The 17,718-nt window shown below is 53.2% G+C and overlaps 1 protein-coding gene across 3 annotated transcripts; it reads left to right on the forward strand.

The window, feature by feature from the left end:
- Positions 1–233: 233 nt before the first annotated feature.
- PYGB (glycogen phosphorylase B) lies at positions 234–17,344 on the forward strand. Of its 3 annotated transcripts, none has more exons than XM_026081608.1 (20): positions 234–515; positions 2,474–2,575; positions 4,457–4,535; positions 5,715–5,818; positions 6,739–6,870; positions 9,326–9,437; positions 10,596–10,678; positions 11,179–11,322; positions 11,684–11,776; positions 11,903–12,049; positions 12,180–12,343; positions 12,723–12,837; positions 13,581–13,682; positions 13,813–13,960; positions 14,251–14,309; positions 14,652–14,793; positions 15,156–15,363; positions 15,825–15,959; positions 16,153–16,219; positions 16,481–17,344. In XM_026081608.1, exons 1-20 carry the CDS (start codon positions 273–275, stop codon positions 16,631–16,633), a joined length of 2,532 nt encoding a protein of 843 aa, XP_025937393.1. In that variant the 5' UTR covers positions 234–272; the 3' UTR covers positions 16,634–17,344. The 3 variants fall into 3 exon arrangements, with proteins under 3 accessions (XP_025937393.1, XP_025937394.1, XP_025937395.1); XM_026081609.1 differs by lacking the exon at positions 234–515 and adding an exon at positions 890–1,085; XM_026081610.1 differs by lacking the exons at positions 234–515; positions 2,474–2,575 and adding an exon at positions 2,894–2,997.
- Positions 17,345–17,718: the final 374 nt, after the last annotated feature.

Raw genomic sequence — 17,718 nt, forward strand, 5'->3', positions numbered from 1 at the left:
CCATCCCCACCCCTCCACACCAGCACCGTCCCGGTCCACCCCGGCACCGTCCCGGCTTCTCCGTACCGTCCCGGCACCGTGCCAGCCTCCCGCCCCCGCCAGGCCTCCGCCGGGGGGCGCGGCGCGGCGCGGCAGGCCGCTCCCTCACAGCGGCCGCCCTGCGCCTGTCTCTCATAGCGCGCAGGCGCGGCGGTGACGGTGCCAGAGCCAGTGCCAGCGGCGGATGCGGGAGAGCCGGGCGGGCGGGCGACGGGGCCGGGGCCGGTTCGGCCATGGCGGCGCCGCGGAGCGACGGCGAGCGGCGGAAGCAGATCAGCGTGCGGGGCCTGGCGGGGCTGGGCGACGTGGCCGAGGTGCGCAAGAGCTTCAACCGCCACCTCCACTTCACCCTGGTCAAGGACCGCAACGTGGCCACCCCCCGCGACTACTACTTCGCCCTGGCGCACGCGGTGCGCGACCACCTGGTGGGGCGCTGGATCCGCACCCAGCAGCACTACTACGAGAAGGACCCCAAGGTGAGCGCCCCCCCCCCCCGCCCCGGGCATCGCCATGGCCGTGTTGTCCCCCCCCGGGCATCGCCGTGCCCCATCACCGCCACGGCCGCGCTTTTGCTAATCCTTCTGAATTAAGACGCCAGCGGGCCCTCGCCGGGGCGGTCCGGGCGGCAGGTGCGTGCTGGAGAAGGCAGACAGCTTCGCAGCACGCAGGCAGCTCTTCTCCTGGGGGTACCAATATGCTGCCCTGACGCAGAAACCAAACCGCGCTTAGCTAAAGCACCTGCACGCCGTTACAACGACGCACGCACTATGCCTGTGCGTGTGGAGCCTTCCCTTTTATCCCATTGTACGTTAAAAACGCCCTGATCGGCCTTGCCGCGCTCGCGGAAGGGACCGTACAGCTCCGGGGAAGGCTTGGGGTGGATTTGCTTCGCTGTCCCCCGCACTGAGGTTTTCACCGGGAACGTGTCCCCGCAGGAGACTGCCGTGAGCAGGGAGCGTTTCCGCAGCCACATCATGCATTCAGTCTTTCCGCTGAGTCCTGAGGAACGGGTGAGGGCAGAGAGACCCTTTCATTTGTACAGCCAGGTAATCCTTCTGCCTAGCATGTCACAAAACTAGGATGGGCATCCCTACTACAGAGGAAAGAAGTTCAAATGGAAGAAGGATTTAAAGCCAAACTATGGCTCTGTTAAAAATCACGTTGATGTATGAAAGTATATATAGCAATGGAAAAATCTGAGCGAGGGCAAGTTTTGTGTTTCTCGTTTCCCTGATGTACATCCTACAAATAAGCTTTCATTAGCATTCATGACACAGGCTTAGCTCCTCTGAAACTTGGAAGGCCACCACAGACCAGTCCTTCTGCTTGGTTGTGCTGGGAACTCCGCCACCTCTGGGACAGTTTATTTGTCCAACAGAGTGAAATGTGTGTGTGAAGCTCACTGCAAGGAGAATACAAGGAAATCAGATCCCATATTGCCTTAGGGCTCCAGCCACTAATGAGCTTAGGTGGGTTTGAAGCATCTGTGTCTAAAGTTGCCAACTCCCAAGACATCCTGTTCGTTGCTCTCTAACTCTGAAATTGCCTAAAATCTCTAGTGCACCCCTGTGCCTCTCCAACCCCCCTGGCTGCTAAAAGCAATGTCAGTTGTACCAGACCCTGGTTGGCATCCCCAGGCTGAGTATATCCTTCTGCAGTATGCCTCCATCGGAGCTCCTCAGCAGAGAGACGAGGCCTTTGCCCATGTCCAGCCAGAAGAAAAAACTTTTGGCCCTCAGTGCTGAAAATGGCCTGGGAAATGTTAAGCTGGAATGCCGAAATGCCCGGCCCTGCGTTCTCCCTTCCCTTCCCTCGCCTCCTCCTGCAGTTCTGCCATGGGTGACCATGGCTCATTTATCTTCAAACAGCTCGAGAAGTGCGATAGGAGTGTTGGAAAATAATTAGCAGGAAGAGGCCTGGCCTGAAGCCTGGCCAAGTATGCAAGGGGTGGGAGGCTCTCTCTTGCTTTCAGCTGGCTTGGGATCAGCTTGAGCTGCATAAGAGAAAATATTAAAAGCCCAGTGTAAGCATCACTTCGACCAAGCACCCCAGCAGCCTGACCATGTTTAAATGTACTGTTTGGCATCCTAGATAATTCTTGCCCTAAGTTAATTAGGGAAACACTTAACAGACAACAAGATTTTCCTATAGAAGGCTGTTGGCAGGGAGATGTGCAGCAAAGAGTTGGCCAGCATCCCGTGCAACCATTTTTCTGACAAACAAGCTGTGGTGCGTGTTGTTCGGAAACGGCCTGTAAGGGCCTGTTTAGGAAGACATCCCTATTCAGAAAAGCTCTTAAGTCTGCTTTTTTCTTTTTTTTTTTTTTAAGTGACTTCGGTGACAATGTTTGGTGCAGCAAGTGATGAGCAGGCCTCCTATGAGTGAATGAAATGAACAGTGTGTAATTTGCTGCTGTTTTGCTTTGCCTCCCCAGCGTATTTATTACCTGTCCCTGGAGTTCTACATGGGACGCACCCTGCAGAACACAATGGTGAACCTGGGCTTGCAGAATGCTTGTGACGAAGCCATTTACCAGGTGAAGTCTTATCCTGGGGCCCCCCTGAAGATTTAGGCAGACTTTTCCATGTGAAGGGCTGGGTATCTTTATTTCTCGGGGCTTCCTCCTAAAGATGTTTTATTCTGACTAAACGAAACAAGGCTTGGCTCTCTGTTAGTTGTTTTCGTCTCCCAAAAGAGAGCATGGGGGAACCTTGGGGGTGCCTCGAAAGTTGGAGTATAGTTTTCTCAAGCCACAGTTTTCCTATAGTGTCTGGGTTCCACATCTGGAAAGCAACTCCTAGTGTCCAACAAGACGAGGGAATCCCAAGGCGCAGACAGCTTTCCATCACTGTGAGGAGAGATGATGGCTCATCTCTGAAGATGTAGTCTGATGAGGGAGGCTGAGCAAGAAAGGAAAACTGGAGCAGAAAGATGCCAAACTACAGTTCATGCATGCAGGTACACAGGGCACTGCAGCAGCACTGGCAGATAAAAATATATCACTGGGAAGGAAGAAGAGGGAAAATTGTTTCCTTAAAATTAAAATGTTGTTGGATGAGTTCAAACTGGAAAAAGCCACTGCTGAGTAGCACAGAGTCAATCAGAAATGCAAGGCCATGTTTACGCAGGCTTGCAGCTATCTCTGCAGCAGGACAGTGATCTTTGTGATAGACTATGTTGGGGCTTTCTTACCCAAAATCTTCCCCCTCCCCCCCAGCTTTATCCATGTTACGCTTTTTAGCAAAGTTGGGCTCTGTCACCATCTCTCAGAATGACATGCTGCGATTGCCGATGAAATGTCTTGGCTGGTACTTCCCTTGCCAAGAAATGCAAAGGGTTTTCCAAGAGGAGACCCAACACTTCTCTCTCTGAGGTATCACGCCTCAGAGCAGAGATTGGTTTCATTCGGGGAGGATCTTCAAGTCCCCTTGTGAGGCATTTCCAATGTGCTGATTTGGCCAGAGCTGTCAACGAAGGCTTCCCTTGCTATAGTCTCTGACGTGTGGAGCTCATGATGGCCAGTTGCCAGCTCAGATGGGAGGTCTTATATCCAGCATGACTTAGTGACTGAGAGAATTTGCCTCATTTTTAGCGACCCCTGTCACTCTGTGTGTCTGGCTTTCCTGGCCCATGGTTGAACACAGCTGCAGTATAGGGAGAGAAGTTTGGGGAGCAGCTGTGGCATATGCCCAACTCCCCGTTGTTCACCCTCATGCCAAGGTGAGAAGCTGCTGTCCTCTGAGAGGTAGCATCTCTTGACTCCCGAGAACTTGCTGCTGGCACGCAGCCTTGAAGTGGATGCAGCCCCCGAAGAGGCTGCCAGCAGTTGGGCTGGAGAACAGGTTGCCCAAGAGATACGGAAGATGAGACAACCACATTCATCCGTGAATTCCAGTCAAGGAGCTCTGCTGCAGAGTGGTTGCGGTGTGGGAAGACATAGAGTGTAACAGTGATAGCTGCAAGAAGAAGCTGCAAACATGGCTGTAACGTTCCTCAAGGCTGGGTGGATGTAAAGAGAAGAGTGGTGCACATAAGCAGGCAGGATTCTGCAGTCCCTTTTGTGCTGACTGGCCATTTGCCATTCTTTTTCCAATCCAAGTTCAGTGGACGGGCCTCACAGCTTGAAGGACTGCCAGAAGACAAGTGTTTTGTTTGATGTCTCTAAGGAAACCTCCCAGTTCAAGGGAAAGTGACGTTTGATGATGAGCTAAATTATTTTCCAAGTAATTAGGCTGCCCAGCGATGGGAGACAGATAAGATGGGGAGGAGTGGGGGCAGAGAGAGCCCCATGTGTGTTTTTATTTTATGTGGGATGGGTTGTTTTGGGATTTGGGTTTGTCCTCCTCGAAGAGCAGCCTCATAGCACAGGAGGGGTGAGATACTGACAGTCTGTTCTGCATGGTTATTTCCCCAATAGCTGGGTTTGGACTTGGAGGAACTGGAGGAAATTGAAGAAGATGCTGGGCTGGGAAACGGAGGCCTGGGCCGCTTGGCAGGTAATATGGGGAGAGGGATCCCTGTCCTCATGCCAACTGCGAAGGACCAAGGGCAGCCTGGCAGGAAGGCTCTGTAGTTATGCCCTCCTTGTGAGTGTGTCACATGTTCGTTCCAACCCCCTGACCACTCTCTGCTCCATGACTCACCCCCTGCACCAGGGACTGCCTGCCGCAGCAGGATAACGTGTAGGCCATAACCCACACCCATCTCAGCCAACGCCCACCACACGGCCCTACGGCGTGGCATCTTCTGCACACTCCCAGCTAGCCAGAAATTATCCCCCCTCTCCAAAGGCTAAATGAGAGCATCCAGGAGATGTATCCATGCCTAACTGAAGCATGACAAGCTGGGATGTGGCTGAAGAAGGCTCTCTGAAGCTTCTCTCCCCACCTCCCTGTAAAATCTCTCACTTCCCTGAGGCACCCAAACAACCCTCATGTAGGCAAGATGTTGGCTGCTATTTTAATTTGCCTGTCGCATAGGTGAACAAGGAAAACAAAAGAACAAGGCCTCTCTGACACAGTGGAAATGCCAAGGCTGATCTTTACTAGGGCTGCCCTGGAATGATGGTTGGAAAGGCTTGCTTTGAAAGAGATAATAGTAAAGCAGTTGGTGGTACAGCCAGTCAGGTTCAGAAGCCCTGCTTTATCTGACGTGCAGGCTTAGATCAAGGTATGGGTTTCTCAGACAAATGTAGAAGAGCTCTCACTGTAGCAAGGATGCATTTGCATCCATTTCAGTTGTGCTTGACTTGAGTTGTTGATAAGCCTGCAGCTGTTCTGGTATCTGCTACATGCAGGCCCTGCAGTCCACAACTGCTTGCACAGGGAAGGTTGTCACACCTACACCTTCATCACCCAGGGCTGTGGGTGCTCCTTGTGTCACCCCCCAAACTCCCCTGGCATTGGCCTGGTGCTAATCCCCCCCCCCTTGCAGCTGCCAGCGGAAGTCCCGTCCTTGTCACTGAAAACTTTGGGGTGTTTGTGGCAGCTCAGCATGACGTGTGCTGGGGCCATGCTGCAGGCTCACCCTGCCTACACACAGATTTCCTCTGAGTAATAAAAGTTTTCAGCAGCATCGGTTGTGGTGGCTCCTCACCCCCACGCACAGCACCCCGTAGAGGTAGAGTGAGCTGGGCATGAGGTTCCTCACATTGTGATCATGCTCTGCTCTTCCAGCTTGCTTCCTGGACTCCATGGCCACGTTGGGACTGGCAGCGTACGGTTACGGCATCCGCTATGAATTTGGTATCTTCAATCAGAAGATTGTTGATGGCTGGCAGGTACATTGGCAAACCAAAGTTACCCCTTCCCTTTCCATTCTGTGCTGCGATGGTCACCTCTGCCTGTAGACAAGGCCTGGCCACAAAAATCAGCTTGGCAGCACTGTGGTGACTCTCCCTTAGGAGACCTGTGTTGCTTATGTACATAAAGGACCCTTTTTCCCCTTAATATAGCACTGCATAAATCAGTGCAGGTGAGGGATTTCTGGTTTGTTTTTCCTTCCTTCCCCACAAAGAAGCTGCAATGCTGGGCTCTATAAATGGTGAAAACAGAGAGGAAAAAGCAGCCACTGCATTTGGCTTGATGTTACTTTAAAAAGAGCGTGGGTGGTAATGCAGGGTTATATCTCAGGCCTTCCCCACTCCTGTCAGAAAAATGCCTGTGGTCACAGAGTGTTCTTTTTGAGTGCCTCAGCCCCTCTAGTTTCTGGTGCACATCAGCCTTGCTTGTGCTGCTGAATTCCTTTTTCACTCCTCTTAGTGCTGTTATAGGCAGAGAGGAGAAATCCTCTGCCTAGGATTTGGCAGAGGACAGAACAGTTAGCAAGACCTCAATTACAGGGGATGGTTTGTGGCCGGGAACAGCACTGGTGGGCTTCCAGGGAACCACATCCCACATACCTCACTGTCACCATCAAACTGGATGCAAAGCCCTTGAGACACACTGAGTGTAGGCATCCATGCAGTTCATGGGGATAGTTTAAACCAGTGCAGCTCTGCAAAGCCAGTGAAAGAGGCCGGTTTATGTAGTCATCCATGTTTTGGAAAGCCCAGCTGTCTTCTAGAGGCCTGTGCATCTTCATTTCCAAAGTCGGCTTACTAAGGCTTTGCTTTTAAGCTGGGACTCTCTTCGGAAAGGCCTAGTTTGGCCTTCGCTTGGAGATATAAGCCTTCACTTGAATCACACTTGCCTCTTTCAGGTGGAGGAGGCTGATGACTGGTTGCGCTATGGCAATCCCTGGGAGAAAGCTCGCCCAGAATACATGCTCCCCGTGCACTTCTACGGCCGAGTGGATCACACCCCTGAGGGTGTGAAGTGGATCGATACTCAGGTACAAAGATCACCCCTAGTGTTGGGCTTGGGGAGGACAGAACAGGACAGTGTGGAGGGGGAGGAGTCTCCCCCCATGCTAATTGGCGTCAGACTCAGCTTTTCTCCCAGTTTGGCGAGACTAACTCTGCTCCATTTGTGATTTCATGTTTGTCAACTATAGCTGCAGCAGAATCTGAGGAAAAAGAAGGAAATATTTAGTCACAGCTGTGACTTCAGATCAGTCAGAGCCTGATTCTCTACCGATGCCCAGGATGCAATCCCACATCCTTGGATGGAATTAAAACCTGATTTACATTGGCAGAGAACTGTATCCCTGGCAGCTGTGTTAGGCACCTTCCACACTGCTCCTGGCTACCCCTTGCTCAAGCCCAGTAATTTTGCAGGTCACTCTGCTGCTGCTGCTGGGGGTAGAGATTCATATCTTGGGGTAGCCATGGAGCAATCTGTTGGGTGCTTAACTCCTGTCACTGGAGCAAGTTCCTCTCTTTCCTAGAGCAGCCTGATAGGTGGAGTGCTGACAGGGGATGCTCGCAACATAGGTTCAAGTTCCCAGTCTGTCTGGAGGCCTGTTTTTATGCCAGTGTGGAGAGCAAACGCTTCGCTATATAATAAATGTATTCCAGTCTTACAGCTGAGGAAGGCAAGCTTTAAATAGGCACAGATTTACTAAGAGGACTGAAGACATGTTGGCCTCTCCTTTCTAACCACTGCCTAGGGGAAGAAAGGACTTTATGAATTTCTCTGACATTCAGGGACATGGCCCAGCCTTGTTCTCACATTGGCCAAGGGTCTCTCAGCCTGCTGAGCCAGTTTTGTCCATCTCAGGAATGCACAGTCATAAAGCCAAGCTGGTCTCTTCAGTGCCAACGGCTCTCCCAAGAGCTGAACCTGGTTACAGAGCTGCCCGAACCTGTTCAGCAGAGAAAGAAACCAGATCCATTTCCAGGGACCCTGCTTGTCAAAGGCAGCATGTGACCTAGACCGTTCTCGGGACACACATAGTACTGGCAGGTTAGTGGGGTTCAACACCACAGCCCATTAAATGGCGTGGGGCACTGTGCCAGAGGCCTCTGGGGAAACAGCCATCCACATGGGGAATGAGTGCCTTTGCCTCCCGGGCTTCAGGGATCCCAAGCTGTGCACTGAAAAACACTGCCTCCTAAAAGAAAGTGAGGTTTCAGCCAGTGCTGTCGTAGGAAACAAGCTGGAAGGGCTCAGAAAAAGCCAAAGAAACAATGTCCAAATATAGCATCGTTCTGTTTATGTGATGTGTGCCCCAGGCCCGTGGCTCAGACGGGGGCGGGCTTGCATTCCTTCCACGTTCGGAGCTGGTAATATTAGCTTTTGGAGCCTGAGCTCTTGCTGATTTTCCCCTGAGGAGAGGTGTTGGTGACAGCACAAAAAGGCTGTTGGGGGCCGATGCACTGATCTGCCCAGATTTTCCCTGCCCCATAAGCACAGGTCCCTCTGTTCTCTGCCGCCTCTCATGTTGTTACCTGGGGAAAGTCTGTGCCTGCATGGCAGTCATGCCAGTACATACTGACTTGTTCAGGAGGAGCTAGCTCCTGTTGCCTATGTCAGCTCAGGCTTTGTGTGCATAAGTCCTCAGCCCCTTTCTTCTGGGCTGAGGTCAGGGCACCTTGCCTTGCTGTCCAGCAGGTTTGGAGGCAAGTGAATATTGGCACAGCAGCAAACTGGAGCATGCAGGCTTGGAAGCACACCCTTGCCTCGCCTGGCTAATACAATCCAAGCTGGGCATCCTGCTGTTAGTAGCAATAAGCCATCCGTGTACCTCAGGGATTAAGCATCAGCTACAGACTGCACCAGTGGTTTTGCACTCGTGTTCAGTTCAGGCCATGCTGGAGGTCTTGGTGGATTTACCCAGTCGGGTTCATCACACGTTTAGTGGAATTCTTGGGCAAATCGCTCTGGGAGTGGTGCTGCGGCAGTAGGGTTTAGTCCTGAGAGGCTGCAGAGGGCTAATGGGTAGGATTCAGCCTGCAGAGTCTATCCTGGATGGAAACACAAAGGTTACGGCTGTCCTGTGACCTTGGCCCTACCCCGGTACAGACAGAATCGCAATGGCCAGCTGAGGATGTTTATAATGCTCTGATGAATAATTAAGAGGTACTCCAATTGGTATTGGGAGGTCAGCAGCTTGCTTGCAACTCTGCTACCTTTTGTTGATGGGCTCTTAACTCCTCTGTTTGTCAGTGAAGCTCCAAATAGCTCTGGTCCTTCTATTAACCCTTTGCCAGCAGATGCTAGAAGTGCCCATGATAGCAGGCGAGTCTGTGAACCTCAGCAAGCGTGTTTTAGTGCAGATGGGATCTTTACTGCAGCCAGGAATTGCCTGTTCTCTGGCTTCCTCCATGTTTTGAGTCACTTTAACACCTTCTCTGACTATGAGGCCACCACATTGCTTATCGGAGGGCAATATTGTCCTTTTGCAGGTTGTCCTTGCTATGCCTTACGACACACCGGTGCCAGGATACAAGAACAACACTGTGAACACCATGAGGCTGTGGTCTGCGAAAGCACCTAATGACTTCAACCTCCAGGAGTGTAAGTGCTAGCTCTCTGCTGCCTCTCTTCTGGCCAGTGGACTTCTGGGCTGGGGCATGGTTGGTTCTGTGTGCACAGCACCTGGCACAGCACTTCCCATCTGGCCTGCTTCTTCCGTAATGCCTGGATACTGCCAAAACACAGCATTGTGCATGCATCCATGGATCACACCACCTCCAAAGCCAACGTGCACCAGGACACCCATCTGTCCTCCTTTCATCCCCATCGTGCCTGCCTCACCCTTGAAACCTGCCCTGTGCCTTCCCTGACTGCTAGACCACCTGCCAGTGTGTTGTCCATATAACCAAATGAGCTGCAAACCCACAGTTGCCATGGAGGGTTGTTTCCATGTAGCATCATCCCTTGGTGCTGAAGGAAAATGGCAGTGCAGCCCACCTTGCTCTCTCTCACTGCTGGTTTCCTTTGAGTCCATGTGTGAGCCACCCTGTGGACTGTAGAGCATTTCTCAGGCTCTGACTGTAGTAATGAAGAGCAGATGCAGGGCAACTAACATTAAGCTCAATGCTAGGCCGTTACTGAAGGGAAAGGTTTTAGACAAAACTGATTTGAGTCATTGTTTTGTACTTGCAAGCACCAAGATATGTGTGTTGAAGCAGCCCTGCCAAGTGAACGTGTGTGGGACACTTAGGACAAGGGATGCTGGCTTTCAAATGCTCATAATGCCTCCTCAGTTCTTCACTGATGACTGTGAGCTGAGTTTTAGGTGGGCCTTTTGTACTCTTCAGGAATTGACAGTGATTCTAGACTTTTTGCTTCTTGGCCCTATTCCATTTCTCCTTTGTCCTTAGGCAAGATGGCTGGTTTACTCACTTCCTTCTTCTGCCTTCTCTGGCTTCCATCTGTCTTCTGTTTCTGTCTGTTCTTCCCAATCTGTGTGTCTTGAGAAACTCCATGGTGATGTGCTATTCTCTTATCTTGTTTCCTGTTTCTCCTGGTGCTTTCACACATGTACATTCCCTTCATCCTTCATTAATACTGGCTTTAATGTTCCTGCTAAAAATCTCTGCAGTCATGGCTAGGAGGATGTGAGGGCCCTTGGCTCAGGAACTGTACAAGAGGGAAAAACATACAGTGTCTGGTACCTGCCTGAATTTCTATAGTTGTTGCAGTCCTGTGTGTACTTCTCCCGTGCTGCAGTCAATGTGGGTGACTACATCGAGGCAGTGTTGGACAGAAACCTGGCAGAAAACATCTCCAGAGTCCTTTACCCAAATGACAATGTGAGTGACTGCCTTCTTGCCTCTCTTTCCTGCTGCTTGGGATCTTCCTCCCTATCATTTTATTGCTGGTGTGCCTGGACACCACACTGGCTATTGGGGGGAGTCAAAAAGCCTTGGTCCAAAAACCCTGCAAGGGGTCTTGCAGAGAGGGAGGTAGCTGTGCTTGGTCTGTGCGAGTTGCAGCAATGTGGTGGATTCTGTTGCCCTCTGGAGGCACCTGAGACCAGCCAGCTACATCTTGGATGAGCAGCGCCATTCCCTGGAGCTGTGGTGCTCCTAGCCCATGTTTGGGATTTCAGGCCCCTGCCCTGGTCCAGTCCCTACAGCTGCTGCCCCATGAGATGCAGCGCGAGGAACATACACAGTAGCCCTGGTGAGGCACTGAACATGTAAGGCCTGGTGGGAAGCCCATCAGAGTGGACAGGAGCATCTCTAGGAGGTTGGCTGCCAACTGGGGATGGCAGCTGCAGCACTGATGGCTGTGCATCCTCCACATGCAGTTCTTTGAAGGCAAGGAGCTGCGGCTGAAACAGGAGTATTTTGTGGTGGCTGCTACCCTCCAGGACATCATCCGCCGCTTCAAGTCCTCCAAATTTGGCTGCCGAGATCCTGTAAGAACATGCTTTGAAACCTTCCCAGACAAGGTGAGTTTGTGGGCCAAGACAGGCTGGGGGCTTGGGCCAGACCTGCCTATCATTAGGGAGAACAGGTTGCTCAGGACCAGGCAGAGTCAGTTATAGAAAGATCCTTGTAATTTAGGTCGGAAAACAGGTGATCTCTAGGTCCCTCTTCCCAGGGGAAAATTTGCAATTTGGAGCAAAACTTGCAAAGGTCGAATAGCTCCATTCCTGAGAGCTCTCTCTGTTGCTAGGATGGATGGTGGGTTTGTGAGCCATGAGAACAGACTTGGGGCTGACCCCCACCCTGTCCCCCAAGGATGCTGTGCTATGACACTGTCAGAGTCTCGTTCCTGCCAGATCTAAGCCTGGCATGTCTGTGTTGCAGGTAGCTATTCAGCTAAACGACACCCACCCAGCCCTGGCCATCCCAGAGCTCATGCGGATCCTGGTGGACGTAGAAAAAGTGGATTGGGACAAGGTAAGCAGAGATGTGAGATGATGCACTCCAGACCTTCCTGGGCAAGAGCTGCCAGCCTGTCCTCACACAGGGTTTCCTTTCCACTCCTGAGCTGGGCGCACATGTTAACCTGCTGTCTGTACGCAGGCCTGGGAAATCACAAAACGGACCTGCGCGTACACCAACCACACCGTGCTGCCTGAAGCCCTGGAACGCTGGCCAGTCTCCATGTTTGAAAAGCTGCTGCCACGTCACCTGGATATCATTTATGCCCTCAACCAAAGGCATCTGGATGTAAGGGCCTGGACTGGTCACAGTGTGTGGGGAGTCTGGGAGCTGATGTAGCTGTCCTCAGGATGGAAATGTTCCCAGGCCCTACATTTGGGTCACTAATGTCCCCTTCTCTCTTTCTGCATCCCCGCAGCATGTGGCAGCTCTCTATCCGGGGGACATTGACCGTCTCAGGAGGATGTCAGTGATTGAGGAAGGGGACTGCAAGCGCATCAACATGGCGCATCTCTGCGTGATCGGCTCCCATGCTGTCAATGGCGTGGCCCGTATCCACTCTGACATTGTGAAGAACTCTGTGTGAGTTGGGGGATGCCCAAGGCATGCACAAACCTCTCCTCTGCTCTCAGTGAGCTTTGCCTGCAAGTCTAGGGATCTGGCCAGGGTGACTGGGTATCAGGGTCTGCTTTGGTTGTCCTGCTGTGCATGACAGGCTGGGGATGCTGACTTATTTGAGTGCGTGCAAGGTCTAACTCCTCTCCTTTTGGAGTTTATGAAACCCTAGTCCTTATGGCTGGGGGAGCTGTTGAGAGGCAACATTGAGAGTTCAGGGTAGTATAGAGAGGTCAGCAGAGATTGCCCTGAGCCAGGAGCACATGTAGGGGAAAATGGGCACAGCTGAAGTCCTGGGTTGTGGAGAGGCCTGGTACAGAGTGGCTTCTGCTCCCTGGTGTTCCAGATTCAAGGATTTCCGTGATCTGGAGCCAGAGAAGTTCCAGAACAAGACGAATGGGATCACACCGAGGCGCTGGCTCCTGCTCTGCAACCCAGGACTAGCCGACGTTATTGCTGAGGTGAGTTGCAGGCGTGGGCTCTTCCTGCTGTTTGCTTCTGCTTGCCTCTTCACGTCAGTCTGAACAGAGCCCAGGACTAACTCCTGGCAGCTGTGAGTGAGCACAGACTGGTAGGAGCAGGCGTATTGCACATGTTGGTTTAAGACTGGCTGAGCTTTAAAGTCAATGATGAAGAAATGGCCAAAGAATTGCAGAAATTTGGGCCTGTTTCCGTACCCTCATGGTGTCTACAAACAACCTGTCAGGCAGTGTCATGTTCTGTGGAAACGGGTGTCCACAAAAGCATCTGACTTCACAGACCAAAAGGGACTCCCTCAGAACTCCAATCCCAGCCTTGTCTCCTTTGTGAACCAGGCCCTGGAGGACCCGCTTTTGCTTCATACTGAGACATGCAGTGGTAGAATAACATCCTGCAATTAAAAGTATTTTTAAGCTCTGCCCTTCAGTTCCTCCAGCTACCAGAAAGCCCTGGTACCTGTGCAAACATCCTTCTTCTACAGTTCTTTGAGAAAGAGGGACTTCTTTGGGTTTTTGCATGTGTCCTTTTTCGCCTTGTACCTTTGAGCTCCCAGATGACACAGAGCAGTAACCTCACCGAAAGAGGCTGTGCTCCTTTTCCTGTCCAGGGTGTCTCTTCATCCACTTCCCAGTGGGATCATGGCATGTCTGTCAGGGAAGCACAGTTGTGGACTGGGTGAGAAGGCTTACAGGTGAGACATTCCTGTCTTGGTTTGTTCCTTTAGAAAATCGGAGAAGGCTTTATCACGGATCTGAGCCAACTGAAGAAGCTACTGAATTTCGTCAATAATGAGACTTTTATCAGGGATGTGGCAAAAGTCAAACAGGTAACATGGTTTGGGGGGTGGGGAGAAAGGTAAAGATACCATGTTCCCTGGAACATCCCAGCAGTGAACACTCATGTCTGATACAACACCTAGGAGCGCATGCCTGCTTCTCATCAGGTTTCCTTGGCAGGAGAACAAGCTGAAGTTCTCAGCCTACTTGGAGGAGCAGTACAAGGTCAAGATCAACCCTTCCTCCATGTTCGATGTTCAGGTGAAGCGAATCCATGAGTACAAGCGGCAACTGCTGAACTGCCTGCATGCTATCACCCTCTACAACCGTAAGTCCTGCCTGGGGCTGCTTGGCCAAGGGACACTCCCCACCAGTCCCTCACTGCCAGGGTGATGCCACGCTGTATGCCAGCTGGTGGTGTGGAGGGGTGCATCTCTCCAGCTAAGGGCTCCTGAGCCTGACTCTGTTGTCCTGTCATGAGAGGCTTCTCTCCAGGAGGAAGACAGTGTGCCTGAAAGGTCACGCAGAGCTCTAAAGAAAAGCTCTCATCTTCGATGAGAACAGTAGGCTTTGCCCAGTTCATCATCACTTCAGTAACATGAATCTCTGTTCTTTCAGGCATCAGAAGTGACCCGTCCAAATCCTTTGTACCCAGGACTATCATGATTGGAGGAAAGGTAAAACGCATCCCAGACTCGGTGCATATGTGGCTCAGTGGGGATGTGGGGAAGGTGCTGTCCTATTCCTGGAGCTTTGCTGGGCTCACTGTGAGTTAGCCAGTATGTTCTGTGCTGGGTGGCTCTTCAGGAAACATCTTTATGGACTAATTGGACCAAACAAGGCCCCATTGTTCCCTCCCTGTGGCTCAGGACTTCTCCTCCCATTAGGGTTTTTCTGCTGACTCACGTGAACAGCAGAGATGAGGCCCAGATTCTCCCTGCAGTGAGGACCTGCACTGGCACCTCTCATGTTCTCCCTTCCTTAAAAGCTTTCACCCTTTCTGGGCTGCTCTTCTTCAGGCAGCCCCTGGCTACCACATGGCCAAGATGATCATCAAACTCATCACGTCCATTGGTGAGGTCGTCAACAGTGATCCCTACGTGGGGGACAGGCTCAAGGTCATCTTCCTGGAGAACTATCGGGTATCCTTGGCCGAGAAAGGTATGTCTGGTCTCGTGTAAGCACACCTCAGGAGCTGAGCATGTCCTGGCTGGGCCCAAAAGCTGGCTGGCCTGAGAGACTGTCATGGCAGGTCACCTGGCCCTCCCCACGAAGGGCATGAGGGCTGCAGAGTGCTGCACAGGGCAGGAAACTAGCTTCACATGAAGGCGATGGCAGCTGCATGGGGTTGCGGCAGAGCCGGGCCTGACTTTGCGCCTGGCTCTGTGAGCTGTGTGGGCTGAAGCTGATGAGTTAGCAGGGCCCCTAGCAGATGCCCAGAGCTGTTTTGCTGACCTGGGGCCCAGGTTGTAGAAAGCTGTGGTGTGCTGAGGGCTAACTCCCACCTCTCTTGCACCTGGCAGCGATCCCGGCAGCTGATCTCTCCCAGCAGATCTCCACAGCCGGCACAGAGGCCTCAGGCACTGGCAACATGAAGTTCATGCTGAACGGGGCCCTCACCATTGGCACCATGGATGGGGCCAACGTGGAGATGGCCGAGGAGGCAGGCGAAGAAAACCTCTTCATCTTCGGCATGCGGGTGGAGGATGTGGAGGCCCTGGATCGCCGCGGGTTGGTGCTGGGGAGAGGGCAACATGTGCCAGGGCCTGTCAGATGGGGATGCAGGGCTGAGCTCTGCCAGGGTGAGCGACAGGCTCTTGGAGGAACTCCCCTGGAGTGGGGAGAAGCAGGGAGCTGGTCTGCACTGGGTTGTTTTGTGGACATCCCATCAAGAATCCAGTGCAGGAGGCTCAGCCAGAGCACAGTGGGTATGAGTGGGACGTGAACCTGGGTGCAGAGCGTTTCTGGCACTGTGACAGGTCTTGGAGCAGCTAGTGGAGTGCTCTGATGGACACAGGCCCTCAGGAGCGAGACCCCTCACGACCCCTCGCGCAGGGACTGTGTGACAGCCTTTCCTGCCCTCCCTGCCCTAGCAGAGACACGTGTGCCCGCAGGCACTGCTCTCTGTGGGTGCTGGGCCCCAGGGCAGAGGATATGTCCCTTCATCCTGTCTCTGCCTCCTCCGGGCACAGGTACAACGCACAGGAGTACTATGACCGCCTGCCAGAGCTGCGGCAGGCTATCGACCAGATCAGCAGCGGCTTCTTCTCCCCTCGAGACCCTGGTTGCTTCAGGGACATTGTAAACATGCTCATGTACCACGACAGGTAAGTCCTGGCAAGCAGCCACCCCAGGGGGGCTGCTCTCAGCCTGCCCCAGCCTCCTTCCCTACTGGCCTGGGGCCCCCCTGCATACTGCCTAGGCCCTGCCAGTCTGCTGGAAGATGTCTGTGCTGCCCTGTCCTGCCAGCCTGGCATCCTGCAGCAGGCAAACACATAGCCTTACTCTGTCGGGTTTCAGGTTTAAGGTGTTCGCTGACTATGAAGCCTACATTAAATGCCAAGGCCAAGTGGACCAGCTGTTCGTGGTAAGAGCTCCAGGTGTGGGGTCCTGGGCTGGGGCAGGAGAGCGGGGAGGAGCTGGGCTGAGCTTGCTCCGGCGGAGCCCACCTTGCAGACGCTGCAGCAGCAGCTGGGCATGGGGCACAGCAAGGCAGGTTTTGACTCTGGTACTCCTGTGCCCGGTGTTTAAAACAGCCAAATATGCAGGACTGGTGCCCTGCAAGGCTGAGAGCCCAGGCAGAGCTGGGGGCAGGACTGACCGCTGACATTCCCTCTCCTCTTCCCAGGACCCCCGGGAGTGGACTAAGAAAGTCATCAGAAACATCGCGTGCTCGGGCAAGTTCTCCAGTGACAGGACCATCACGGAGTATGCCCGGGAGATATGGGGCGTGGAGCCATCCGCCACCCAAATGCCCCCACCCAACCTGCCCCGGGAGTGATGGGTGTGTGGAGGGAAGGATGGAGGGAAGGGTTCCCAGCCTGGGAGGTCTCACTGGTTTTTCACTGCCCATCACATAGAGGTGGCTCTGCAGAAATGAGGCCTTTAGGGGAGGGGGAAAGTAGAACGGCATTCTCAGGAGGAGCCCTGGCTGCGAGGAACGGGAACGGGGCAGTAGAAGAAAGGCCCTTGTATTTAAACCCGTGTATCCAGCCTTGCATGTGCTGCATAGCGCTTTTAGTGAGCTGATCGCTCCAAGTCTTCCTGCAGCTGTGCTCCATGCTTGACAAGGGATCTCTAGCTAAATCCTCCCCTTGCCCTCTGCATGCAGCCTGGCCTGTTTGACCCTGCCCCACAAGCAGATTTAGGCAACGGGGAGCATGTCTTGTATCTGCCTCTGAGCATGGCGTGCCAGCTCCGAGGCTGGAGAGAGAGAGGCACGGTGGTGGCGCCCCTTCTCCATTAACACCTACTGGAAGTGGGGCTCTCTGTTAAAGCAGCCAGCTGCAGTGTGGGAGCCCATTGCAAAAGCTGTTGTCCAGAAGCAGAGGGAGCACAGGCTTGGGATCAGTGACTGCCTCACGGCAGAGCTCACTGTAGCAGGAGCTGCTGGGGATACTAATCCAGGTGGCTGAGAGTGTCCCTGACTGAGCTCTGTCCCGTCCCCCTGCTTGCAGTTGTCCAGTACCACCTAAAGGACCTCACTGGTGTGTGTGTGTGGGGGGGGGGGGGGGGGGGGGGGGGGGGGGGGGGGGGGGGGAGATGCAGAGCACTTCTTTTTTTTAAGCCAAGCAAGGCACAAGCAACGCTTGCGCTCACTCTCTGCACCCAGCTAGGCCCACACACCAGTGCGGTGAATGCAGCAGCCATGTAAAGCAGACAGTACTTGAATGACACAAGCCAGGCTGCTCCAGAGGATATTTTAGCATTTACGTGCATCAGCATAATGGAAACTAGCTCATGCACTGGCACAGCTACATGGCAGGAGCCCAGTAAGTCACTGCCTAGTTGCCACGGGCATTGTTCCTCTAGCCAGCACGGTCCCTTCAAAAGGAACCTGGCCCATTTCCTCCTCCCACACCTAGT

The sequence above is a fragment of the Apteryx rowi genome, unplaced genomic scaffold, assembly GCF_003343035.1.
Source record: "Apteryx rowi isolate R43461 unplaced genomic scaffold, aptRow1 scaffold_555, whole genome shotgun sequence".
Taxonomy (NCBI): Eukaryota; Metazoa; Chordata; class Aves; order Apterygiformes; family Apterygidae; genus Apteryx; species Apteryx rowi.

Bases quoted from the DNA above. Each gene is read 5' to 3' on its own strand.
- PYGB (XM_026081608.1), top strand. From the start codon at position 273: ATGGCGGCGCCGCGGAGCGACGGCGAGCGGCGGAAGCAGATCAGCGTG. The intron at 13,683-13,812 runs GTAACATGGTTT...TTTCCTTGGCAG, and splicing joins ATGTGGCAAAAGTCAAACAG to GAGAACAAGCTGAAGTTCTC. The intron at 14,310-14,651 runs GTAAAACGCATC...GCTCTTCTTCAG, and splicing joins CTATCATGATTGGAGGAAAG to GCAGCCCCTGGCTACCACAT.